Raw genomic sequence first — 22,456 nt, forward strand, 5'->3', positions numbered from 1 at the left:
GGTGATCCCCACCCTGCCGGAGATATCAAGGCATTCAGTGCATCCAGGGGCTGATAGGAAGAATTCCTTCCATATTTAGGGATGGGACTTCTTATCCTGCCATTGTAGATATAGGTTGATTTCAATGGAACATTTCACAAGGAGCAATAGAGGAGTATAAGCAGTCCCCTGTGACATGATTGATTCTATCACATTACATTCTACTTCTTATGTTCTGTGTTTTAGTCCAAATGTACCCGTTTACATGCTGCTGTTTTTCATTGAAGATACTCCCTTCTCCTGTTAATATGAATTTTCTAGTGTTTATTTTGGCCATAACTTTTCTCTAAGCTATGATGTTTTTCTTCAATGTGACTCCTTTTCTGTGTCCCTTCTTAATACTCTGTATGCACCTGCAGGATTCCTCCTGTCATCTTAAGAGGCAGTGAGCTACATGAGAGTATCAATAACATCTTCTTCCTCTCTGAGTTATCAAATAGAGCAGCATATGTAAAAATACAGAGCAAAAGTTAATGACTTTACTGATTTAAAAACAAAACAAAACATTTTCCGTTGCTGAATGGAGAAGAGGTTGACTGAATCTCTAATGAGGAAGACCACGGAACCACTTTATCCTAGACATAAGGTACAAAAATGCCCCTACTTGTACTTATATCAGGGATGAGTGAGAAATGATACGAGCCTAATATTTGCAGGAACTAAAGACGTTAGAGGTGTGCTAGGGAACAAGCAGGCTGGCAAAGAAACGAGTTTTTCTGTAAGAGCAATTCTTTGGCTTTAGATGGCTAAGAAGACCAGTGTGCTCCTGATCAGCTGAGGCATTTTTAAAGATAATTTTTCAGAATATATCTCTGCATTGATTTTTCTAACCTGGGATGCAGTCTTCTGAACTAGAGGGACTTGAATCAAAGGGTAAGAATTTTATTTCTAAATTCATGGTTCTGTCTCTGTAAAACCACCTGCAAGACCAACTCTTAGGAAAGGGCCATGGGTTGGAAGTTCCACTGGGTAGATATGGTCTGGAAAAGTTAACATTCCCCAGAATATTTAACTTGAAGTTGACACTGAAGGAGTGTGAGTAACTGGTTGATCAAATGCATCAGTGTAGTCTATTCTCATATTGCCTTTTTTTCACATGGGACAAAATTTCTTTTTTTTTTTTTTAAGATTTATTTATTTTTTATTACAAAGTCAGATATATAGAGAGGAGGAGAGACAGAGGGGAAGATCTTATGTCCGATGATTCACTCCCCAAGTGAGCCGCAATGGCCAGTGCCTGCCGATCCGATGCCGGGAAACAGGTACTTCCAGGTCTCCCACATAGGTGCAGTGTCCCAAGACTTTGGGCTGTCCTCGATTGCTTTCCCAGGCCACAAGCAGGGAGCTGGATGGGAAGTGGAGCTGCCGGGACTAGAACAGGCGCCTATATGGGATCCTGGCGCGTTCAAGGCGATGACTTTAGCCACTAGGCCACACCGCCGGGCTGGGACAAAATTTCTTTAGAAATGCGAACACTTGAATGAGAACCAGAGTTCAGTTAGACCCTTGAATTGTTGGTGAAAAGGACAACTTCAGGTGATATGTGTACTAACAGCCTCAATTCTTATGACCCATTTCACAGTTGGGTAGTTGAAGTACAAACAGGCTGGATTCACTGATACTCTTGAAGGTTTATAGCCGGTCAAGCTTGCATTCTCATATCCTTTGTTAGTTGAAGACTGTAGACTCAATTTTTTTTGTGTGCTATTGTTTCATTCACTGCTAGTAGCACTTCAAAATTAAGGAACACCGAGAAGGTAAATAACCTTTCCAAGGCAACTCAACCAGGCAGTGGAAAGATGCAAGAATTTAGACCTATAGGGAATCTGGTTCAAATTCTAATCCTGGTAGAATGGGAATTACAGTCTTCACAAAATTAGTTTTCTACTGTTTTTGGTCAACTTGCTGTTAGTGACATCATTATAATACTGAGTTATCACCACTTAAGATCCAAGAATGGGATATTTGAAGGTAGAATTTCCCGGCTTTTTCATTCCTAAGTTTAAGTTATGCTTCGTAAGGGGTTGGTGTTTGGTGTATAAACTGCCACTTGGGATACCTGTGTTCCATATTGGAGTGTCTTACACTGAATGCAGCTGCCTGCTGGGAGAGCAGTAGTAAAGCTCAAGTAAGTGGCTCTCTGTCACTCAGGTGGGAGACCTGGATGAGTTCTCAGCTTCGGGTTTCAGCCTCACTCAACCCTGGCTCTCTCCTTTTCACATGGAAGTTAAAAATAATAATGAATAGTCTTTGCAAACATGACATTGATCAGATGATGATGACTTCAGGTGCTCCAAATCTTAATAGTGTCTGCATCTGGAGAAAGTGGGGGTTAGGTTAAATGTTTCTGGACTGTTTTAACAAGAGCTGCTTGCTCACTGTGATCATGTCCATATTGTCACACAGGTGGAAAAGATCATGGTTGCTGGCTGTAACCAGAGTAATAGTGCAACAGAATTCATCCTGGCAGGCTTCCCCAATCTCAACAGCACCAGTGCGGAACTGTTTTCTGTGTTTCTTCTTGTCTATGTACTGACTCTGACAGGCAATGTATTGATCGTGGGTGTGGTAGGTGCTGATACTCGACTACAGACCCCCATGTACTTCTTTCTGGGTAACCTGTCCTGCCTAGAGATTTTGCTCACTTCTGTCATCATTCCTAAGATGCTAAACAATTTCCTTTCAAGGCAATACACTATTTCCTTTGTAGCATGTATCACCCAGTTCTATTTCTACTTCTTTCTTGGCGCCTCTGAGTTCCTCTTGCTGGCTGTCATGTCTGTGGATCGCTACCTGGCCATCTGCCATCCTTTGCGCTACCCGTTGCTCATGAGTGGAGCTGTGTGCTTGCGCGTGGCTCTGGCCTGCTGGGTGGGCGGACTCCTCCCAGTGCTCGGTCCCACAGTGGTTGTGGCCTCGCTTCCTTTCCGTAAACAGGATGCTGTGGTGCAGCATTTCTTCTGTGACAGTGGCCCACTGCTCCGTCTGGCATGCACAAACACCAGGAAACTGGAGGAGACGGATTTTGTCCTGGCCTGTCTCGTCATTGTTTCCTCGCTGACGATCACTGCCACGTCCTATGGCCACATAATCCTGGCTGTTGTGCGCATTCCCTCGGTCTCAGGCCGCCAGAAAGCCTTCTCCACCTGCACCTCCCACTTGATGGTAGTGACCCTTTTCTACGGCAGCGCCATCTTTCTCTACGTGCGGCCGTCACAGAGCGGCTCAGTGGAAGCTAACTGGTCAGTAACAGTGATCACCACGTTCGTGACACCGCTGCTGAATCCATTCATCTATGCCTTGCGCAATGAGGGTGTCAAGCAAGCCCTGAAGGACGTGTTTAGAAAGGTAGCAATGGGCTCTTCAGGAAATCTTGTACTTGCTAAGATTTTCAGTAAGAAAGCAGGAAGGTGAAAATGAAGGAACTCAGTAATCAGTCTCAAGTCTCAACAGCCCCAGTTTCCACTCTTATCTCCATCATCATCATCATGATCATTGCAAAGTCATCAAGTCTACCCTATCTCTCTCAGGTAAAACTTCTTGATTCTGTATTATACCTAATTATACTCCACGTGGTTGTTGATATATCATGATTCATAAAACCATCATTTTCTAAGACCTTCCTACATGTGAAAGCTTAACTTAAGGGTCTATAGCCAACTTAGGAAATCTAAGGAGGGGGCTTCAGGAAATTTATAGCTACCTAAATTTCATGTGTTTGCACATATATGAATTTATCTGGGAAGAGGCTTATAGCCTTAATTAAATATTTAGATTTATCTGTGTATCCCTTGTTTTCAAAGTTAAAAAAAGATTAAATAGCTCAGTTGAACTTTCCTATTGCTTATGTAAATCAAGAAACTTTAAGAAAAATTTCCTTATAATCAAAAAAAATAAAATAGGTTATCTGGACATTTTTGTACACACTTCACAGAAGAAATTATATTCACCACTAGAAAACAGCAATAACTATTCTTGGAAACGGTAGCTGCCTTTGCAAAGGCACATCACTGAGGGAGTTCATGAATAACAGTGTTTAGTGTACTTTTCTGATTTGTACTTTATTGAAAAAATGTTAGGCATAATTTATTTTGTTGCTTGATTACATTCATTTATTTGTATTTATTTATTTATTTTTTTTGCATTCTTACATCTGTTGTCTTAAGTCTTTGCTTTAGTAAAATTTGGATTGGGCTGAGGGACTTAGTACCACAGAAAGCCTTGGGACCCTGCATCCACGTGGGAGACCTGGAAGAGGCTCTGGGCTATTGGCTTTGGATCAGTTCAGCTCTGTCTGTTGCGGCCACTTCGGGAGTGAATCAATGGATGGAAGATCATTCGGGCTCTCATCCTCTCCATATATCTGACTTTCCAATAAAAATAAATAAATCTTGGGCCCGGCGGCGTGGCCTAGCAGCTAAAGTCCTCGCCTTGAAAGCCCCAGGATCCCATATGGGCGCTGGTTCTAATCCTGGCAGCTCCACTTCCCATCCAGCTCCCTGCTTTTGGCTTGGGAAAGCAGTCGAGGACGGCCCAATGCTTTGGGACACTGCACCCACGTGGGAGACCTGGAAGAGGTTCCTGGTTCCCGGCATCGGATCAGCGCGCACCTGCCCGTTGCGGCTCACTTGGGGAGTGAATCATCGGACGGAAGATCTTCCTCTCTGTCTCTCCTCTCTGTATATCTGACTTTGTAATAAAATGAATAAAATCTTAAAAAAAAAACTTTAAACAAATTACAACCATCGTACCTTCCAAGAAATAGAAATTGTGGTTCAGTGAATACCTTAAAAGAGAATTAGGGTTTCTATTTGTAGTGTCCTTGGAAATCTCAGGGACAAATAATCATTTATTCATGCATGAAAAAAGTTTTATTAGATGTTTTTGCTGAACCCTGTGATATACAAATTTATGCTAAGGAGCAAGCAGGTCCACGAGAGGCCACGAGCCAGAGCCTGGGAGAACACCAGCAACCATGTGAGGCAGAGCAGGAACGTGCGAGCCTCTTCCCCACCATGAGCTTTAAGGGGCTGAGGAGGGGAGTGGTTATTCAACAACAACACTGGTGCCCCTTAGGTTCCAGGTAATGACAGGTGAGCATCATCTGACTCACAGATGGGCAGAAAGAATTACATAGGAGGGAGAGATGTGGCTTCCAAACTCACGACCCTCAACTAGCTAGGTACTTGCCTAGACTGTACCATTGGTGCCCTGTGAAGACTCCAAAGAGATTTCAGAAACTCTTTTCCCTATTTAGGGTGAACAACAGTTAGAACATAATGAATGTGATGACATAGGATAAAAATTCATACCACTCTAACTCTTTGCATCTTCATAGGAATTTGGACTGCATACTCCTGTGATACCATTTACAGTTACTCTATGTGGGCTTCTGGTTAGTTGCCCTGACTTTTCTGTGTCAAGCCCTCTTCCCTTTTCTTGCGGGAACTTCCACGTGAAAAGACAAAGCTCAGTTCCTGTCTCACATGAAAGAAGAATTTTGATGTAGGCAACTTCAGTGCGCAAAGCAAGATTTGTTAAAGATATTAAATATGGAAACCTCCTGCCTGAGCATGAGGAAGGGGGTTTTCAGGAGAGAAATACCTGAGAAAATGATGGAAGTGGGGTCTGTTAAGCACATCCAATTGAGCAGAACAACAGCTAATAGCGACAAGGATCCCATTGGAATTCTATCTAGCTTGCTGAGGATAAAGAGCCATCAGAAGGGTGTGACTGCTAGCTTGCCTTTCATTCTCATGGTAAAACTCAGAAGGGTGGAAAGGTACTTTGGCTTAAAAGGACCTTCTAGGCAGAAGTAAGCCTTTCATCTACTGTTAAAGTGTGCTCCTTTTAGCCCAGCTGATTGTCACCCCTCCATCATAGATTTACTCCTGTCCTAAACTTTGATGGGCATGGCTTTCCCTGGAAATCGCTCCATGCATTGCTTTCCACCCAACCTAACCCGGATTGAAGCTTTCCAATTCAAGGTTGTGTGCACCATGCTTTTAGGTACTTTGAGCAAGCGGGAGTTAGCCCAGGTTCATAAGCTAAGAGAAGATGCAGAACTGACAAGCGCCCTCATTGATGAAATCTTCCTTGAGCATTTATCATGAGGGCATATTTTTAATAAATAGGAAAAACATGTCAAAGAACGATTAAAGCATCACCTCAGTGCAATTAAGGGATGAAGTTAAAAAACACACGAGAGAAGTTCAAAGGTATCACTTAAGGTCATAGTCTGAAGATTTTGGCAGACAGGGGTCACGGTCTTGTGAAGATCAACTGTGGCTAACTCGTGACAAGAACACGATGCGAGAAGGGATTGCTCTCCAACAGACACCAAAATATCCCTGAGGGAAAGAGAAGCGGCACCACTACGCAGGATTGAAAAACTTGAGTTCTCCAGACACTTCATCTGGGCAAAGACAGGGTAACAGAGCAAATGACTGGCTATGCATGGAGCTCACGTGGGCAGTCGAGATACATTACCCCTAGCGCTCACTTGCATTCAAGTCACCGCCACACTCCAGGCAGACAGCGGTTGTGACAGATGTGACTGCTTTGTCTACAAAACGAAACAAGGAACAAACAAGCTCTCCCTCTGTACACCACCACGTACTCAACCCAGATGTTCTAGAGGGGAACTCAGACGCACTAGAGGCAAAGCAAGAGTTTTGCCGCCAGGAGAAGCCTGGGTGGTAGAGGACCACACCCTTGACGGCCTATAGGGCAGCAGCTGGACGCATTGCGGCTCCCTTGGCCGCCTGGTGAAGTGGGCCATGGCCAAGGTGAACGCAGCCAGGAGCCCAAGGCCAGGAGGAATTTCATGTACCCAGATGGCTGAAGGGCAGGGACGGGAGCAGCAGGTGTGTTCCCCTCCCAGGGCAGGAAGGCACAGGCACAGCTAGGGAGAGGCGGCGGTCAGAAGTGAACTGGGAGGATGCTGCCCCCTGGCGGCAGACTGGGAGCTTGTGCGGCAAAAACACACAGCACGTCCTTCGAGCCGGAATCGAACCAGCGACCTAAGGATGCCTACAGAAGGAAATCCCACTCTACAGTCCTCCGCTCTACCAGCTGAGCTATCGAAGGGTGCACACTACTGAGTCTGGATCCCGAGGTTTTCAGGAGTGAAGCATGACTGAGTCTGCAATCCTGTAGATTTTGACCACGGATGACAACAACATACTACCGGCAGGTGACCACAGCGCCTCCTTCGGGGCGGAGCATGAGCCCGGGGTTTGTCGGTGAGCGGTGGGAGCCGGTGGCGGTAGATGGTGGGTCTGCGGCAGTCGCACCTGCTGTCTTGCTGCTTCTCTGTTCCCAACCCGATCCCCACCTGCCCAGGTCATGCATGGGGAACAGGGGACAGAGGTCGGCGCAATGGAGGGGGTGTGTCCTAAGGGGGAGGGGTTGCTTGGGGAGCAGAGGGGAAAACTGGGATGGGCAGCGCAGATCCCTACACTGCCCGCTCCCCGCCCACCAGCACGAGGTGGAGGTGTCTAAAAGTACACCACCCCAACTACCTGACCTTCCCAGTTCCAAGTCCCCTGACCCCAGCCCTCCCACACCCACACTCCACACTCAGAGATCGTAGGCCCATTTCAGGGCGGCACAGGGAGGCTCGCTGGCAAGCCACAGAGAAGGCTTGTGATCCTGGCATGCTGCGGGTGGAGACCACATCTGGGGCTTGGGAAGGAGGGAAAATGCCTGTCTCTGCCGCCAGGGCTGACCAGGCCACTTGGCTCCTCTCCTCTGCAGTTACACACAAAATCCCCTGCCGGAGGCAGCAACTCCTGCAGCAGCCAAGGTTTGGTGGGCTTAGTTCAAAGGCAAAAAGACCAGCTGGAGGACATACATGCGCACCCTGGACACCTTCTTCAATCCGCAGTCTTTCCAAAGCCTTCAGATCCTATCTGCTGGATGCTCAGGGCCCCAACTCCACTCAGTCACTGCCAAAGATCCTGGGGAAACAGGCCAAATCACATCCTCCTGTCACTCCTGCTTCTGACGAGGCACACCTCCAAGCCCCTTGTGATGCTCTGTTACACTCTGCTTAGGAAGAGCCCACAGCGAGTGTTATTCGTCTCCAAAACCCACTCACCAGCTCAAAGCACAGAAGACAGGATTCAAAGGCCCCATGCCCTTGCTCGTCATCAGGGGCACAGCAGAACAAGATCGACAGATTTCTTTCCAGGACCTAGGAGGAGACTGAGGGACAGATACTCCCTGGTGCTCCTGCATGTGCCCACACCCCCAAATGAGAGTGAGCTGCGACCTTAGCACTCAGGCTTACAGAAAGAGTGGTGTACAGATAGAAGCAAGGGAGCCTCGGCGTGGAGACCTCCGGGAACGTTAAACTCAGCTGTATAGGGTTTTATTTTGACTTGTGTTGCTATAGGAGTAGCATGTTCCCTGACCGGGGCGGGAAGGCACAGGCACAGCTGGGAAGAAGTTGTGGGGAGAATGGCTGTGGTCCCTGTTGTGTGTCTGAGTTGGGAGGATGCTGCCCCCTGGCGGCAGGCTGGGAGCTTGTGCGGCAAAAACACACAGCACGTCCTTCGAGCCGGAATCGAACCAGCGACCTAAGGATGCCTACAAGTGGAAATCCCACTCTACAGTCCTCCGCTCTACCAGCTGAGCTATCGAAGGGTGTGCAACAGCGGCTTGGTTCCTCTTCTTTCTGAAGCAGAGGCCGCGTGCCTGCACAGTTCTAGGACTGAGCCATCTGAGCAGGTAGTCACAGCACCCTTGATAACAAAGCACATCTTCTGAGCATGGTAGTGTTGGTGCCTGGTGGGTTCTTGGCATGGCCAGAGGCAGCGGTTGCCAGGATCCCTGCTGTGGCACCTGCTCCCTGTTAATCTTCTCTTCCTGCCTTAGCTCCCTCTCCACAGGCGAGGGTGATGACCCAAATGTATATGAAAGACAATTCCTTTTTATTAATTTAATTTTTTAAAAAAATTAATAGCGAAACAAGCAGCGTTTTCAGTATGAAATACACTCATTGCGCAAATAAAACAGTTTAGTGATCACAGCAGAGGTATCAAGAAGTGGCCTGCCTTTCTTCACAGCTCAAGCTGCCTGCCTTCCTTAGGGCGATGATAAAAACATAAAGAAGATTGAAAAAAATTATGTACTAAAATGCAAATCTCACTAATGTGAGCACTGAAATATGTTACATATAAAAATGCTGATCTTTGAAATGTCATTTTGGTATTATTTCACCAGTAAGAACATAGATCTTGCCAGCCACGATAACTGTATGTGTAAGTAAATAGAGAACTCAGCTTGGGAGGTGACTTCAGGACACATGTGCCAAACCTTCATGTGATGGCCCCACTGTCATGGAGCAGCCAGTCTGCATAGCGCACACACACACACACACACACACACACACACAGACACCTTTAAAACTCATCCCACTAAAAACCCCACACATCTCTCTTCTATTTGTCCCATTGCATGTGCCACATGCTCCTTGGGACACTTGGAAGACTATTTCCATCCCCTAGCCTTAGCTTGCCAGTTCTGGTAGTGATCAAGCTATAATCGCATTTCACCCTATGGGTTTGTGCCTTTTACTTTCTACACACCATCAGTTTTTGTTCCCACTCTGACCTCATAGTCACTTCTCATTCTTGTGTGCCTTTGATAACACATTTGGACCTGATGCACTCTAAATTCCTTTGATGTGGTGTGGTGTTCATACAGCCATGGGCTCACATACTGTTGCTGGCTGGACTTGGGGTTCAAATCATCTCACACAAGGCTAGGGGAACTTGTCAGACTTGGACTCTTGCTTTCATCACTGTGAAAATGCGGTGGAATGCTCATTATTCTGATGAGCCCAACCTATGTGCATTCTCTCTGAGATGACAGACATCATGGGATTTTTGCTCTTTGCCTTAAGCAAAGTGCTACAGCATCCCTGCCAAATGTAAACATGGGGCTGAAGCCACTCACTGACCTCAGAACATCAGGCTTCCTCCATAGAGCAGGCACCGTGGCACACAGTGCTCTGCTTTGCTTCATTCCTATCAAGCAGTGCAGTAAGTCAGGTAATTTGGAGACCCAGTAGATGTAAATAATGTGGATTTTATAAAATCATGGAGTCTTTTAATTCTCCCAGCAAAGTAAGTACCACACCAATCACTTAGCTCTCCTGTACCTGGAAGAGGGCTCAAATAAAGTTCTATGAATGAAGGAATGAATGCAGGAGTGAGAATTGGCATTCAGTTCCAAGGACAAATATCTTATCAGAGGACAATTTCTCGCCCTTCAAAAGCATGTGACCTCCAGTTGTCCCCTTGGCATTGCTAGTGCCTTGGACTATCCCAGTCTTGCGCTTGCTGGCCTGCCCTCCAAGGACTCGAGGGATTTGCATGGTTCTGTGAACAAACACCAACTTTTACAGCAGTCACTTTTGGTTGTTTCACAGAGAACATTACAGTTGATAGGAAAACACAGAAAACTTCCCATACAGAAGTTATTAAGCCTTCTTATTGTCATCCCAGGAAACCCTGTATGCTCCAACTTTTGATAGGATGGAGGGAGATTGGAAACTGACAGCTCATTTCCTCATTCTCGCATCAGATCTCAGCCTCCCAGGGGAGTGCTTTCAGAAATTTCAAATTCAGGTGGCAGCTGTATCCTTGATCCTCCCCATGTCAGCTCCTTTTTCTGGACCTCAGACTCTTAGATTCCAAAATTCCTCCAGTGTACCTGGGGCTTGCTGGGTCTCTTGTGTATGCCAGTCACACGCTCACCCCAAGCCTCTCCTGATGTGTGTGGGTGTTAGTTCTTAGACTACACTTTTGTGACCAAGCTGAAAAGATGTCCCCACTGCTGGCCTTGTCATCTTAGGACCCCTTCTGAAGAGTCCTTACCAGTCATCTCTCCTGGAAGAGAATGGAGATTTTAAATTGGGGACCCAGAACAGATCTATGAGGAGTTCACCTGAAAGACATTTTGGTGCTGTGGTACCCAGATCTTGATGTTCAGAAGTTTGCTCATGGGCTCCCCTGTCTCCACTGGGGAGCAAAGCTGTGTCCGAATGAATGCCCCTGTGTTTCCAGAATCAGAGAGAAATGTAAATGAAAGCAGAGAAGTGTGGATGTGAGTGGATAGGGTGGCCATGGGTCACCTGGGTGGACCCTAGGATCCTGCAGGAGGTAATTGTGGTCCTGGCAGAAAGGAAAAGGTTGTGTTCCCTGATCCAAGCACCCCGTTAGGATGACCGTGCTGAAAGACAGGTTTTGGTGGCTGCTGTGTGTGACCTGTATGGATGCTGCCCCAATCTAGTCGGTTGGCAGCTCATGTGTGTGGGCAAAAGGAGCATGGAACATCCTCCAAGCCAAAATCAAACCAGCGACCTAAGGATACCTACAAGTGAAAGCCTGCTCTATACTCCTCCATGCTACCAGCTGAACTTTTCAAAGATGCACAGTAAATGATACAGGTCCCTTGATTTTCTGGCATGAAGCCAGCAGTCTCTGGAACAGCTGAGGTCCCAGAGTAAAAATTTGACTATTGGGATCGCTTCTCGGCCTTTTGGCTAAGATCAAGTGTAAAATTTGACTGTTGGTGAGCAAACTGGCCCGGCAGGTAGCCTCAGCACTGCCTTCAAGGTGGAGCAAATTCTGTGAGTGAGGAAGCGGCGCACATTTGGTGGGTGCCTGCTAAGTCTGAGGAGGCCGTTGTTGCGAGGTCCCTGCTCAGGGACTTGCACTTTCTGCCTTGTTGGCCTTCTGCCCCCTCCACAGGTAAGGGTGAGAGCCACAAGGGGCACGCATGAGGAAGGAGGTTGACAAAAGGTTTTGGGGGGGCATATAAGGGAACAGGGTGGGGGAAGCGTCAGTAAGGAGGGCTAGTTTGGGGAGAATGAGCACCCTGAAGGTGGTTGCCACCGCTGTCTTCCTGCCAACAGGTGCTGTTGGCCACCTAAGGGGTTGTGGTATCCAACACAGCCCAGGCCAGGGATCCCGATGCAATGGCACCCTTGCACCTGCCTACCCAGCCTTAAAGTCCTAAGCTCCCCTTCAGGATCCTACAGGAGGTTTACTGGTGAGCCATGCTGGGGAAGGAGACTCCTCGTGGGGGGTTGAAGACAACAGGATATCAGTGGTCGCAGGGACCTCTGAGGTGGGGAGAGCAGCCACTGGACCCCTGAGGACTTCTGGGAGCCACACCCACATCATGGCGGGGTCTCTGGGATGTGTCCATTCTGTCCACCATTTGTCCAGAGATTTCTTCCTAGAACGAAGGAGATTGAGGGATACTGCCTACTGTACCTATACCCCAAAGCCTCTCCGGCCGCCTAGAGCCCAAACCCTTCCCAGTGGGAGAGAGTTCAGCCCATTCGCTGCCTTGCACACGTTCAACAATCATTCAGCAGGCTGTGCAGACTCACTGTGTCCCGAGTCAGGGTGAATGCCTGTGCCCTTGCATCAATAGCTGTAGAGCAAGCTTGCTTCTGCTCTTTGCTCTTGATCCCCAGCATGCCCAGCTCTCCCGGAGTTCCTGCCAAGGCTCTGCTTGGGCACACTCCTCTAGCCGCCTCCTTACCAGCTGCAGGGCGAGCTGTCAGCTCTAAACTGAAGGGTCGGTGTCCTTTCTCTCCAGCAGGAGCCTATGCCCTCTTGCAGCAGCAAGAAGAGGTCAGGAGAGGTGAAGGGAAAAGGGCACAGCGCAGTTCTCAGCCTGATGGGAAGCTCTGTTCACCAGGAAATTGTTGGGGTGCCTGCTCACTCCCCAAAGTTCAGAAAGCAGAGCAGCAAAGAGCATGTTCCGAGTCCTTTCCTGTGTACACTGGTAGCTAAGGGAAGGCCATTGGGACCGGCCGGGGATAAGCACATAGTTTATAAAGGACTAGGGCAATGGTAGAGAACCAGGAGGACATGTGGAAATTATAAAGAGTCGATGCCCCTGTTTCCCCAACTGTTGTCATAACCTCCAGGGTTTGACTTTTGGAAGCCTGACCAGATTCCTCTCTGCGCAAGTGGTGCTGATGGCTGTGTGCAGAATGAATTGGCGATGGTGTGTCAAGAGCCACAGTGGGAGAGAGGACCACGAATAAAAGCAGAGGCGCATGGGTGTGCAGGGTGCTGGTGTCCTTAAGATGACAACTCCTGTGGATTGTTTCGGGTTTGCGCTGGAGGGATGGGACTGGAATGTCAGCGCTCCCTAGGGGGAAAGCACTCCCAGCAGCGGAGGAAATGCAGAAAAGTTTTGGTGGTTGTTGCCGGTGGGTTGTTTGGATGCTGCCACCAAGTGGTCAGCTGAAGACTCGCATGTAGCAGAATAAAACAAAGCACGTCCTTCGAGCCGGAATCGAACCAGCGACCTAAGGATGCCTACAAGGGGAAATTGCACTCTACAGTCCTCCGCTCTACCAGCTGAGCTATCGAAGGGTGCACGGTACTGAGTCTAGGTTCCTCTCCTTTCTGGAATAAAGGAGGCCGAGTTCCTGCTGCTGACCTAGGATTTGGTCAGAAACAACCAATCTGGTTTGGCAAACCCTGTGGGCTCAGTAGCTGCTGGTGCGTGGTGGGGGCTGGCCTGAGCAGGGCTGCTGCTGCCAGCGTCCCCGCTGCTGGCCTACTACTCCCTGCTCCTTAGTCCTGCTCTCTCAAAGTGACAGTCCTTCCCAGACAGGGAGGAGATGAGGGGGAAAGACAGACAGAGGGGCAGATCTACTGGGGAGAGAGATGAAGAGAGAACTATGTGGGCACCCCGGGTCCTGTGGACATCTGTAGATGAGCCTTTTGTCACATTGTTTTAGTCAAGTTGTTTTTCGCTTCCTGAAATTCCATTTATGTCTGGAGCTGTGCTTCCAAATGATCCTCCTTCCGCTACCACTCCCCAGTAAGAAACTCATTTAAATTTGATTTGGGATTGTTTGTGTTAAGAGAGTGGAAATTATGTCTGATTATGGTTTTTTGGACATGAGGGGTTTTTTTAATACATGATTAGAATTATATACTTTCATCATAGTGGCACCTCCTTGCTAACACTATGTGTTATCTTTCCAGAAGAGAGAGACAAAAGGTCGGTGCTCTGCACGGTTCTCTGTGTCACTCAGCACTGTCTCAGTACGCAGCCGCTTAGCTTGGAGCTCTGAAAGTGCGGGTTTAAATAATTTTTCACTGTAACCACTCTGTGCTTGGTACTCTTTTATTAGCAACAGAGTATGAATTAGCAGATGGGGCCTGTTGTCTGGTCCTCAGGGGAGAAGCAGTGGCAGCCATATTACCCTTTTTGATAGCCATAGTATTTTTCCAGTCATCACTAATTAGCTCAATTATTAATTAGCTGGAACTATTTAGATTCCTGGTGCCACTCACATTCTTCTGACAATGTACTGACTGTATGCTCTTATTTCCTTTCTCTTGCCTGTTTTACATGTCTCTTTCACTTTCTGAAGCCAATCAATTGCCCACTGACTTGTTGAGTGCGTGTTTATCTTGTCATCATGGGGAAGGAGATAAGGAAAGAAAAGAAACTGTCACCCTTTGTCTCACCCCCATACCAAAACTTCAGCGACTCACACTTGTTATTCAGTACCTCAGAGAGCATGGTGCAGAGTCCTGTGGTGGCCACAGGTGTCAGATGAGTCTTGGAGATGCGGTCCTTGTTTCAGCTGCCAGGGTCTGTAGTTTTTGTTGGAGAATGAGGCACTATTGGCAGCGTGCTGCTAGTAGTGCTACAGCAATTTTGAGTTCAAATTCTTGCTGTAGTGACTGGCTCTTGGCTAGACGCTGTGGTTTGGGCCACATCTCTTGCCACCACATACAAAAAAAATTCTTGGTGGTAGCAGTCTTGGTCTCTTGGGAACAATGAGTTCATCTTCTTGGGACCACAACGACTCAAGTTAGCAGGGTTGAAATGCCTTGCTTACTGGATCTCTCTCTCTCTCTCTCTCTCTCTCTCTCACACACACACACACACATACACACCACATTTTCATTTCCCAATAGAGAGATCCAGAGTGAAGACCAGAAATTCCCCACAGCAAACAGGTAGCTGGGGAGCCACCTAAACGGAGGAGCCCTGCTGAGGTCAAGGCTGTGCAGGGGCGGAGGGACAGTGGAGACCACAGGACCTGCCCCGTGCTCTTGTCAAACGAGCTATCTCACACACTGCCCACACTGCCTCTGTGGTTTTTCTTTTATGAGAAAAGGATGTCAAGTATCAAGTGCCATGCTTATGTCAGTCCTGCTGCGCGAACTGCTGCCGTGTGTGTGTGTGTGTGTGTGTGTGTGTGTGTGTGTGTGTGTGAATGTCTCCGGAAATGTGTCTCTCCTCAGACTTCCTTTCCTACCATCTCAGTAACTGCATCTGTAAAGACTCAGTGGAAAGTTATCAAAACCTTCTCTGGCACCATCATGCCAGAAGACAGGAAGGTGTTGGATTTCTAGGGTTTCCTTGAGCCACTTCTGTGGCTCCTTCTCTTCCCAATCCAGTACATTTGTTACCCACAAAAGCTAACTGGCAGTGGTGGGATCCACACTCCAGAGAGGTTGGAACCTTAATCCAGTACCTTAGACCACTTGGCCACACTATCTGGTGGCAGGTAGATTCCTGCCCACTTTGTCTGATACTAAATACCTCCTTTTACTTTTTCAGATCCTTTAGACTGTGTTCATTGTGCAACTTTAGGCCAGCATCATCATGAGCCTGCAGAGGACAGATAGGCTTAGCAAAAGGTTACTTTCCCCTGGGCTCTGCAAGTTTCCTCTTCCTCCTGGTGTGTGCAAAAGGAACGCTCACCAGAGTGAACAGATACAGAGTAACATTTGTGGTGGTGAATGAGAACTGAGTAGCTTGAGCGGCTGTGTAGAATTTTTTCCAGAGAAGATGAAATCTCAAGGTTTTATATTTTGTGGCTATGATTTTTGGAAACATCCCCATTCTGCTAATGGTAGAGGCAGAGTAGATACCGGCACCTTGGAGTGGGATGCTTTGAGGGTCTTTGAGGGTCTACGCTTTTGAAGTTCACCTTGCAAGCCCACCATCTCGGAGCCTGTTTTTGTTGCTCCAGAACTGGGAGCCCAGAGAGAGCACAGTGCTCACAGCAGAGGACTGGCTCATGGTCTGACTGACTTATGACATTACATTTGTATTATATTATAAAACGACCACATTTACGACAGTTTGTATTGTCATTAAAATGTAAAAATAGATCAATAAACAGGAACACACAGAGTCAGACATACACTGCAGTACCCTACTCCTTTCTTTCACAGAATACTCCCTGAACTTCTAGGGTTGTTCCAGGATTCTGTCCAAATCTCATCCCTTTGTCAAGGCCTTGTGGGTCCCTTGCCAACAGAAGGCAAGGAAGGGGGGAGTGGTGATGCGGGAAGGCCTTCTAGTGGTTTGGGGATTGCACTGAACTGAAAACTTGGTTCAACAGGCTGTGGATCCTTCACTCCCCGATCTCAATCCCACATCAAGTGCTGGCGTTTAGAAAAATTCGAAAACTAGTCAAGTTTACATACATCAAACTCTTTTGCATTAGGTCAAACCTGGATTGAGGGGGAATTCATTAAAATACAGTCTGGCAGCGGTGGGATTCGAACCCACGCCTCCGAAGAGACTGGAGCCTAAATCCAGCGCCTTAGACCGCTCGGCCACACTACCACCCTTCAGAGATACAAGTATCTGCTCACCCTTGTTAAATCATTCTGTCATTCTGTCCTTCCTGCGGTATGATTCTCTGGGTTCTCAACCACCAGCTTCACAAAAGGACGTTGGTGCAGAAAAGCCCGAGAAGAGCTGGCTCTTCCCTTCCCTCCTCCCTCCGTCCCAGGAAAACCTGCACCTGCCCACCCGGGACGGCTCGTTTCACGCCTCAAGCTAAAGCGAAAGATCTCGGAGCCAGACCGTCCGCTCCCAATGCTGAGCTTTCGGGATGGCGACACAGGGCTCGCATCAGCCAGGGACTAGCGCGCCGAAAGCGCTGAAGAGCAACTTTCCGCTGGACCGGGAGAGTCTCCCGCGGCAGGCACTGCGGGGCTTGCGGGGGCGACGCTGGCCACGGCGGCGCTCGGCCCCTCTGCAAGAGCCAGGCTCTCCTCCCCAGCGGCGCCGCGATCCCAATTCCGGACTAGACGTTTGAGTTCGGCGCTTCTCAGTTCTGGAGTCAATCGAGCAGCAGCCTTTGAGCGAGCGTCCAGGGAGCTCGGGCTTGTTCGTACAAGTACCGTGAAGACGAAAATTAAAACACCAACCCTGCCGCTCTGCCTCTCTATTGCGCCTAGGCCACACGATGTCTGCCCTGCAGCGCCGGGCTCCATCCCTGGCTCCCTCCGAGTCAGAAAGAACGCGCTAGGATCCAATGGACCCCTGCCACCTGACGACCCTCTCTGATCCCATTCCTGGGGACCTGTACATGTCCCAGGGAGTCGCTCTTTCCTTGGAGCAGCTCTCCTGGTGTTTTCCTTAAAATCCCACTATTCTTGCTGTGGGTTGGATTGTACCTCTTCAATTTCCAGTAGATCAAAATGTGACCTTATCTGGAAACAGGACCTTCCGAAGAACAATCGTGATAGAATGAAGTCATGAAGCTAGTATGAGTCGGATCTAGTATGACTGGAGTCCTTGCCATCTGTGAGTGCCTTAGAGCCTAAGAAGTCCAATGTCCAGAAAGAAGCACCTGCCAGCTCTCTGCGCAAGAATGGGTAATCTTAGCCACCACTGGTAGCTTACTTGACTGTCAATAGACTTACAATTTCAGAGACTTCCTGTTGACTTCTGTTTGTTCCCAGCTGCACGGACTATGCTTGGCACTTAGAGAAAACAAATTATAAACCTGGTTTCTATTTCTATCCTATCTCACTTGACCTTCAAGTCAAGGTGTATTCCTCTTTTTATCGTGTCTATCCCTGAAAAGCCCTGACTGGGAATGTTGGTTAAAATCCTGGTGCATGGGGCCAGTTGTTCTCTGGGATATGGATCACCTATGGATGTTAGGGTACTCCCTATCTCATTCTGGAGCAGGAGTGGTGCAGCATGCACTTCTTTGGGATGCCGGCCTGGGTGCAGGGCTTCTTGCTGGAGTTGAACCCATACATGTCTAAGTGGGGCTACAATACCTTCTAGATCAGTGACTCCAGGCTCAGGTAGTCTTCAGTCTCGGTCCTGAACTTGTGGATGTCCAGCAGCAGCACCTAAGGTCACTGAGGGTGATGGTGTTCTGAAGGTCAGCAGGCCCAGCTGGTACACCAATGGCTCCTTCCCTTGGGTAGAAAATGGCCTTCAGCATGAGCAGTATGTGGCTGGAGTCCACCCGCATGTCCAGCAGCTTTTGTCTATGTACCCTTGCCTGCCGAGCTCCAATCAGTTGCAGCTCTACCCCAAGACCAGGAAACAGGACAAGGCAAGGGGCGTCCTCTATCCAGCTGATGGAAAAACTTATGCTTTCAAAGTGTCCCAGGAATTGCATCCCAGGCTGCAGTCTCAGACTTTCTCTATCAGGGGCATTGAACCCACCACCCCAGATTGTCTGTGGGGAAGTCTGTGGAGCCCGGGTCTGCAGAGCCACCTTCAACAGCAGCACCATGGCCGAGGAAGGAGATGACGAGAGTGTGGAGAGGACTGGTACGAAGGGCTTGCTGAACAAGCTGATATCCAACCTGGAAACTGCACCTCTAATGTAGGAATTTGGAAAGCAGGTGCTTGGACAAGTTTGGCGGGCACTTTTGCTGGCTCACTGGGAAGAGGCAGCCTCTGCCAGGTGGTAACAGCAAGCTGGGTCTGGGCTGCACCCGGGGGATGCAGCTGCTTTTACACCTGGGCTAAACAGAGAGCCGTAATGATTGCCTGTCTGAGCAGTTGGCATTTGTCCCCAAAGCCTCTGCTGTGTGGAGAGATGCCCACCTGGAAGGCAGATGAGCAGCTGGCTGGAGAATCCTGTGCCCTTGCCGCTCAGTGTTCTTGGGAAGGAGGGCCTTCACCTCTCTCTTGGCATCTCTTTGCTCAGGCCCTGTCCTGTGGTCTGCTAAGGTATAAGGACAGTGAGGCATGTGCTGCTATCCACAGCCAGTCTAGACGGCCCACAGTTGCAACAGGCAGATGCTTGCTGCCTGCAGAAGCTGTGCTTGTACACAATGCTCCGTGTCTTGCCATGGCTTGATAAGTCATTTCTTCTGAGTTATAACCGAGTTAGTTAGAATCTAATGTATTTTCATGTGGAATTGATTCTTTAATCATCAGAAAGCGTTCTTCAAGATCTCATATTCTAAAAAAAAATCTCATATTCTACTTTTCACTGTAAACAATCTCTAACTGGCTGTTATCAGAGTGTCTGGATTTGGTGCCCAGCTCTGCCCCTGATTCTGGCTTCCTGCTAATGTGCAGGTGGCATCTCAGCTGCCTGGGGTCCTGCCATACCTATAGCAGACCTGGACTGATTCCCTGGCCTTAGCCTGGAGGTTAGACAAGTGGATCAGCAAAAACCAGCCTTCCTTGTCTGCCTGCCCACCTTTCCAATTAAAAAGCTAACAATCTGGTCTTTGACACTGTTAAAATACTTCAGTTTTTTTTTTAATGTTTTTATGATATTTTTATATTTTCACTTTCAACGTATCTGTGTTTTTGCACTTGAAAACTGTTTTCTGAACATATGGTACACCTTAAATATACATAATTTTACATGTTACTTAAAAAATAAAGTAGGCTATGTTTTCTGTAAACAACAGACTTTTGGGTCTCATTTTGATTCTGTCTGGCAGTCTTCACATTAAAACATTTGGTGCATTTACATTAAGCTAAATTTCTGATAGGAATGGGTTAAGATTAGTATTTGATTACTATTCCATTAATTCTATTTTTAAGCAATTTCACTAAGGTATTTTTTAATAGCTAAACTTCATTCTTTTTTTTGTTAAGATTTATTTTACTTTTTTTGGAAAGGCAGATATACAGAGAGGAGGAGAGACAGAGAGGAAGATCTTCTATCCAACTTGTTGAAGTCTTAACTTCCTTCACAATGTCCCTCCATTCCTAGAGACCTAATTATTTGATATACTTTGTAAATTTGCGGTATCTTCATGGGCATTATCTTCATGGGCATTGCCCATCCACACCTGGCACACTTTTTTTTCATCTTTTTTTTTTTCATGAGAACTAAAGTTATTTTGTTCCACAAGATTATGACACTGACAGCGTGGTAAAGATCATATTTATATGGTTGGCTTTAAGTGTAGAACCTATGGCAGAATTAGAATTTAGTGTTAGCTGAATAAAGATTAAATACTGTAGTGAATTAGCGAATTCCTGCTCTGGAGCTGAGCCTGGGAGATGTGAGAAAGATCCCCAACTCCAAGAAATCTGACAAAAAGTAGGATGCTGCTGTAAATTGGTGGCAGTTCTAAGTAAAGGAGAAAATTAAGCGGTTGCTGTTTTCTGTTTGAGGCTGGTTCCTCTATACGGGTTTCTTTATTTTTTTACTTATTTTTCAATATCTGAACTGGGGGACATGGAGACTTCCCATCAAGACCAGAAAGAACCGGCAACCTCAACCTGAATTTCAGCACAGTGAAATTAAATTCTGTTTTGTTTTTTCCTGCCACTAGGGAAGGATGGGTACGAATCTTTTTCTAAAATGGAATGACAGCCTTCTCCTGCAGGGCCCTATAGCTCAGGGGTTAGAGCACTGGTCTTGTAAACCAGGGGTCGCGAGTTCAAATCTCGCTGGGGCCTAAGGCACTTGCTTATTATTTTGAGGTTCTACTTCTCCCCAATCCTAAATAACTTCGGAACACCGTCCAAGGAGTACTTCCTACCCTCCAGGCCTCGCAGGAAAAGAACATTGAGTCAAAAAGCCGTTTCTTTTTCGCTCCGGCGCTAGTGCGCAGGCGCTGCTCCGCTGCTCCGTTTCCTGGAACGTGGCACTGAGACCGTGACAAGCTGTGGGACGCGCTGGCCCTGACTGTGCGGGTCCGAGGCGAGAGCCCTGCTGGCGCCCAGAACCAGTGCCCCGGGTCCGTGGCTCCCGTGCGGGGCTGCGGCCTTCGCCGCCAGCCGGGTGCCCCGCGGCGCCCAGGGCTCCCCGAGACGGAGGGAGGGCGTGTGGGCGGCCGCCGGCTGGCCCTCCGCGCGTGGCTCCGCTGCTAGCCCGCTCGAGGCAGGGGAATTGGTACAAGGGTAGTGACCCCGACCGTGGACTCGGGACTGTCCGCGTGGGCCACGCTCTTCACGCCAGCCAGGGCAGCTCGGGGCGCCCACTTCCGGCTAGGAGAGACTGAACAAAGGTTCCGGGAGTTGCCCTTGTGTGCTCCCTTCGATAGCTCAGCTGGTAGAGCGGAGGACTGTAGCACTTCCCTATGTAGTCATCCTTAGGTCGCTGGTTCGATTCCGGCTCGAAGGAAGAGCTGTTGTTTTGGGAGATCGCAGATCTTTCATTGCTGAAATAGAATCGCTTTACCTCTACCCCGTCCTAAATGAATGTTGGACAGGAATTTCTTGAGAGGAAACCCAACTGCGAGTGGCCCCTGGTTGGGGATCCTGTGAGCAGATTCTCCGCACCAATCTGCAAGGTTTAGACCCTCCTAGTGGGAGCTTTGGTATTTTTGGTCACAAGTTGATCCGAGTAGTCAGCAAAAGTCGGGTTTGAGTGCGGCCCGTGACCGCCCGGCCCTACACACTCACACCCATTCCCCCGGGAAGAGGCGCTCTGAAGGGCTGGCTCTGGGTAGCTCTTGCAGCTAGAGCGGCCGGGGGAGCGGGACTCGACGTGAGTAGGTTGGGATGAGACTGGGCGAGCCGGACTCCTCCGGGGAGGCGGCCATCTAGGCAAAGGTGCGGAGCAAACCAGGAGATTCCTACTCAGGAATCGCAAGGCCACCCCCGCCGGCTCCGGCTGCCAGGAGCCTGGCCGCGCCCGGGTCCTGCCTCCAGGACGTGCACTCTGGCCGCTATCGCAGGCCGGCACGGCGGCGCCTCGCGCGTGGCTCCTGGGGTCGGGACCCGCAGCTCTTCCACAGAGCTCGGCTTGGGGTTGGATCCGTGCGCGTCCTGCCGGCTCTGAGCCAAGCCGGGAAGCTGTCCCAGCCTCACTTCCCTCTGCGGCTGGAGGGGTCGGGGAGAGGAAGGGGCGACCGGCCTGGGTCACACTTGGTAAAAACGGAAAGAACAGCGGTGCAAAAGGGAAACGTCACAGCGAAACTTTCCTTGGAAATCTCAGCAGCCAATTACCGAGCAGGAAAGTGCAGTTCAGAAAAAGCAGAGAGCTGCTCGTCATGGTGGCTCGTTGGTCTAGGGGTATGATTCTCGCTTTGGGTGCGAGAGGTCCCGGGTTCAAATCCCGGACGAGCCCTTGAGCTTCATTTTTTTTCTTCTTTTTAAAAATTGCTGCCTCTTTGATAATTAATTGGAAAAAGTTTGGTGCAGCAGTTGTCTCGTACTCCGATTGTCC

At 48.5% G+C, this 22,456-nt stretch overlaps 1 protein-coding gene and 7 non-coding genes across 8 annotated transcripts; 4 read left to right on the forward strand and 4 right to left on the reverse strand.

Moving 5' to 3' along the window:
- The first annotated feature begins 2,438 nt into the window (after positions 1-2,438).
- On the forward strand, positions 2,439-3,482 carry LOC101525425 (olfactory receptor 6S1). The gene has a single exon (XM_004584889.2). The coding sequence runs from the start codon at positions 2,458-2,460 to the stop codon at positions 3,451-3,453; it is 996 nt and encodes a 331-aa protein (XP_004584946.2). The 5' UTR covers positions 2,439-2,457; the 3' UTR covers positions 3,454-3,482.
- A 3,551-nt stretch (positions 3,483-7,033) lies between these two features.
- Positions 7,034-7,128, reverse strand: TRNAY-GUA (transfer RNA tyrosine (anticodon GUA)). Its single transcript has 2 exons — positions 7,092-7,128; positions 7,034-7,069 (listed from the first exon to the last, which is right to left on the reverse strand). It is a non-coding gene; the product is annotated as a tRNA-Tyr (tRNA).
- A 1,465-nt stretch (positions 7,129-8,593) lies between these two features.
- Positions 8,594-8,688, reverse strand: TRNAY-GUA (transfer RNA tyrosine (anticodon GUA)). Its single transcript has 2 exons — positions 8,652-8,688; positions 8,594-8,629 (listed from the first exon to the last, which is right to left on the reverse strand). It is a non-coding gene; the product is annotated as a tRNA-Tyr (tRNA).
- A 4,665-nt stretch (positions 8,689-13,353) lies between these two features.
- TRNAY-GUA (transfer RNA tyrosine (anticodon GUA)) lies at positions 13,354-13,448 on the reverse strand. The gene is made up of 2 exons: positions 13,412-13,448; positions 13,354-13,389 (listed from the first exon to the last, which is right to left on the reverse strand). It is a non-coding gene; the product is annotated as a tRNA-Tyr (tRNA).
- Positions 13,449-16,598: 3,150 nt separating this feature from the next.
- Positions 16,599-16,680, reverse strand: TRNAL-UAG (transfer RNA leucine (anticodon UAG)). Its single transcript has one exon. It is a non-coding gene; the product is annotated as a tRNA-Leu (tRNA).
- Positions 16,681-20,669: 3,989 nt separating this feature from the next.
- Positions 20,670-20,742, forward strand: TRNAT-UGU (transfer RNA threonine (anticodon UGU)). Its single transcript has one exon. It is a non-coding gene; the product is annotated as a tRNA-Thr (tRNA).
- Positions 20,743-21,319: 577 nt separating this feature from the next.
- On the forward strand, positions 21,320-21,409 carry TRNAY-GUA (transfer RNA tyrosine (anticodon GUA)). Its single transcript is given in 2 exon segments — positions 21,320-21,356; positions 21,374-21,409. It is a non-coding gene; the product is annotated as a tRNA-Tyr (tRNA).
- An 876-nt stretch (positions 21,410-22,285) lies between these two features.
- TRNAP-UGG (transfer RNA proline (anticodon UGG)) lies at positions 22,286-22,357 on the forward strand. The gene has a single exon. It is a non-coding gene; the product is annotated as a tRNA-Pro (tRNA).
- Positions 22,358-22,456: the final 99 nt, after the last annotated feature.

The sequence above is a fragment of the Ochotona princeps genome, chromosome 6 (assembly GCF_030435755.1).
Source record: "Ochotona princeps isolate mOchPri1 chromosome 6, mOchPri1.hap1, whole genome shotgun sequence".
In the NCBI taxonomy this organism is placed as follows: Eukaryota; Metazoa; Chordata; class Mammalia; order Lagomorpha; family Ochotonidae; genus Ochotona; species Ochotona princeps.

What these genes read in the sequence shown, in the direction of transcription:
- LOC101525425 (XM_004584889.2), top strand. Translation starts at nt 2,458, where the DNA reads ATGGTTGCTGGCTGTAACCAGAGTAATAGTGCAACAGAATTCATCCTG.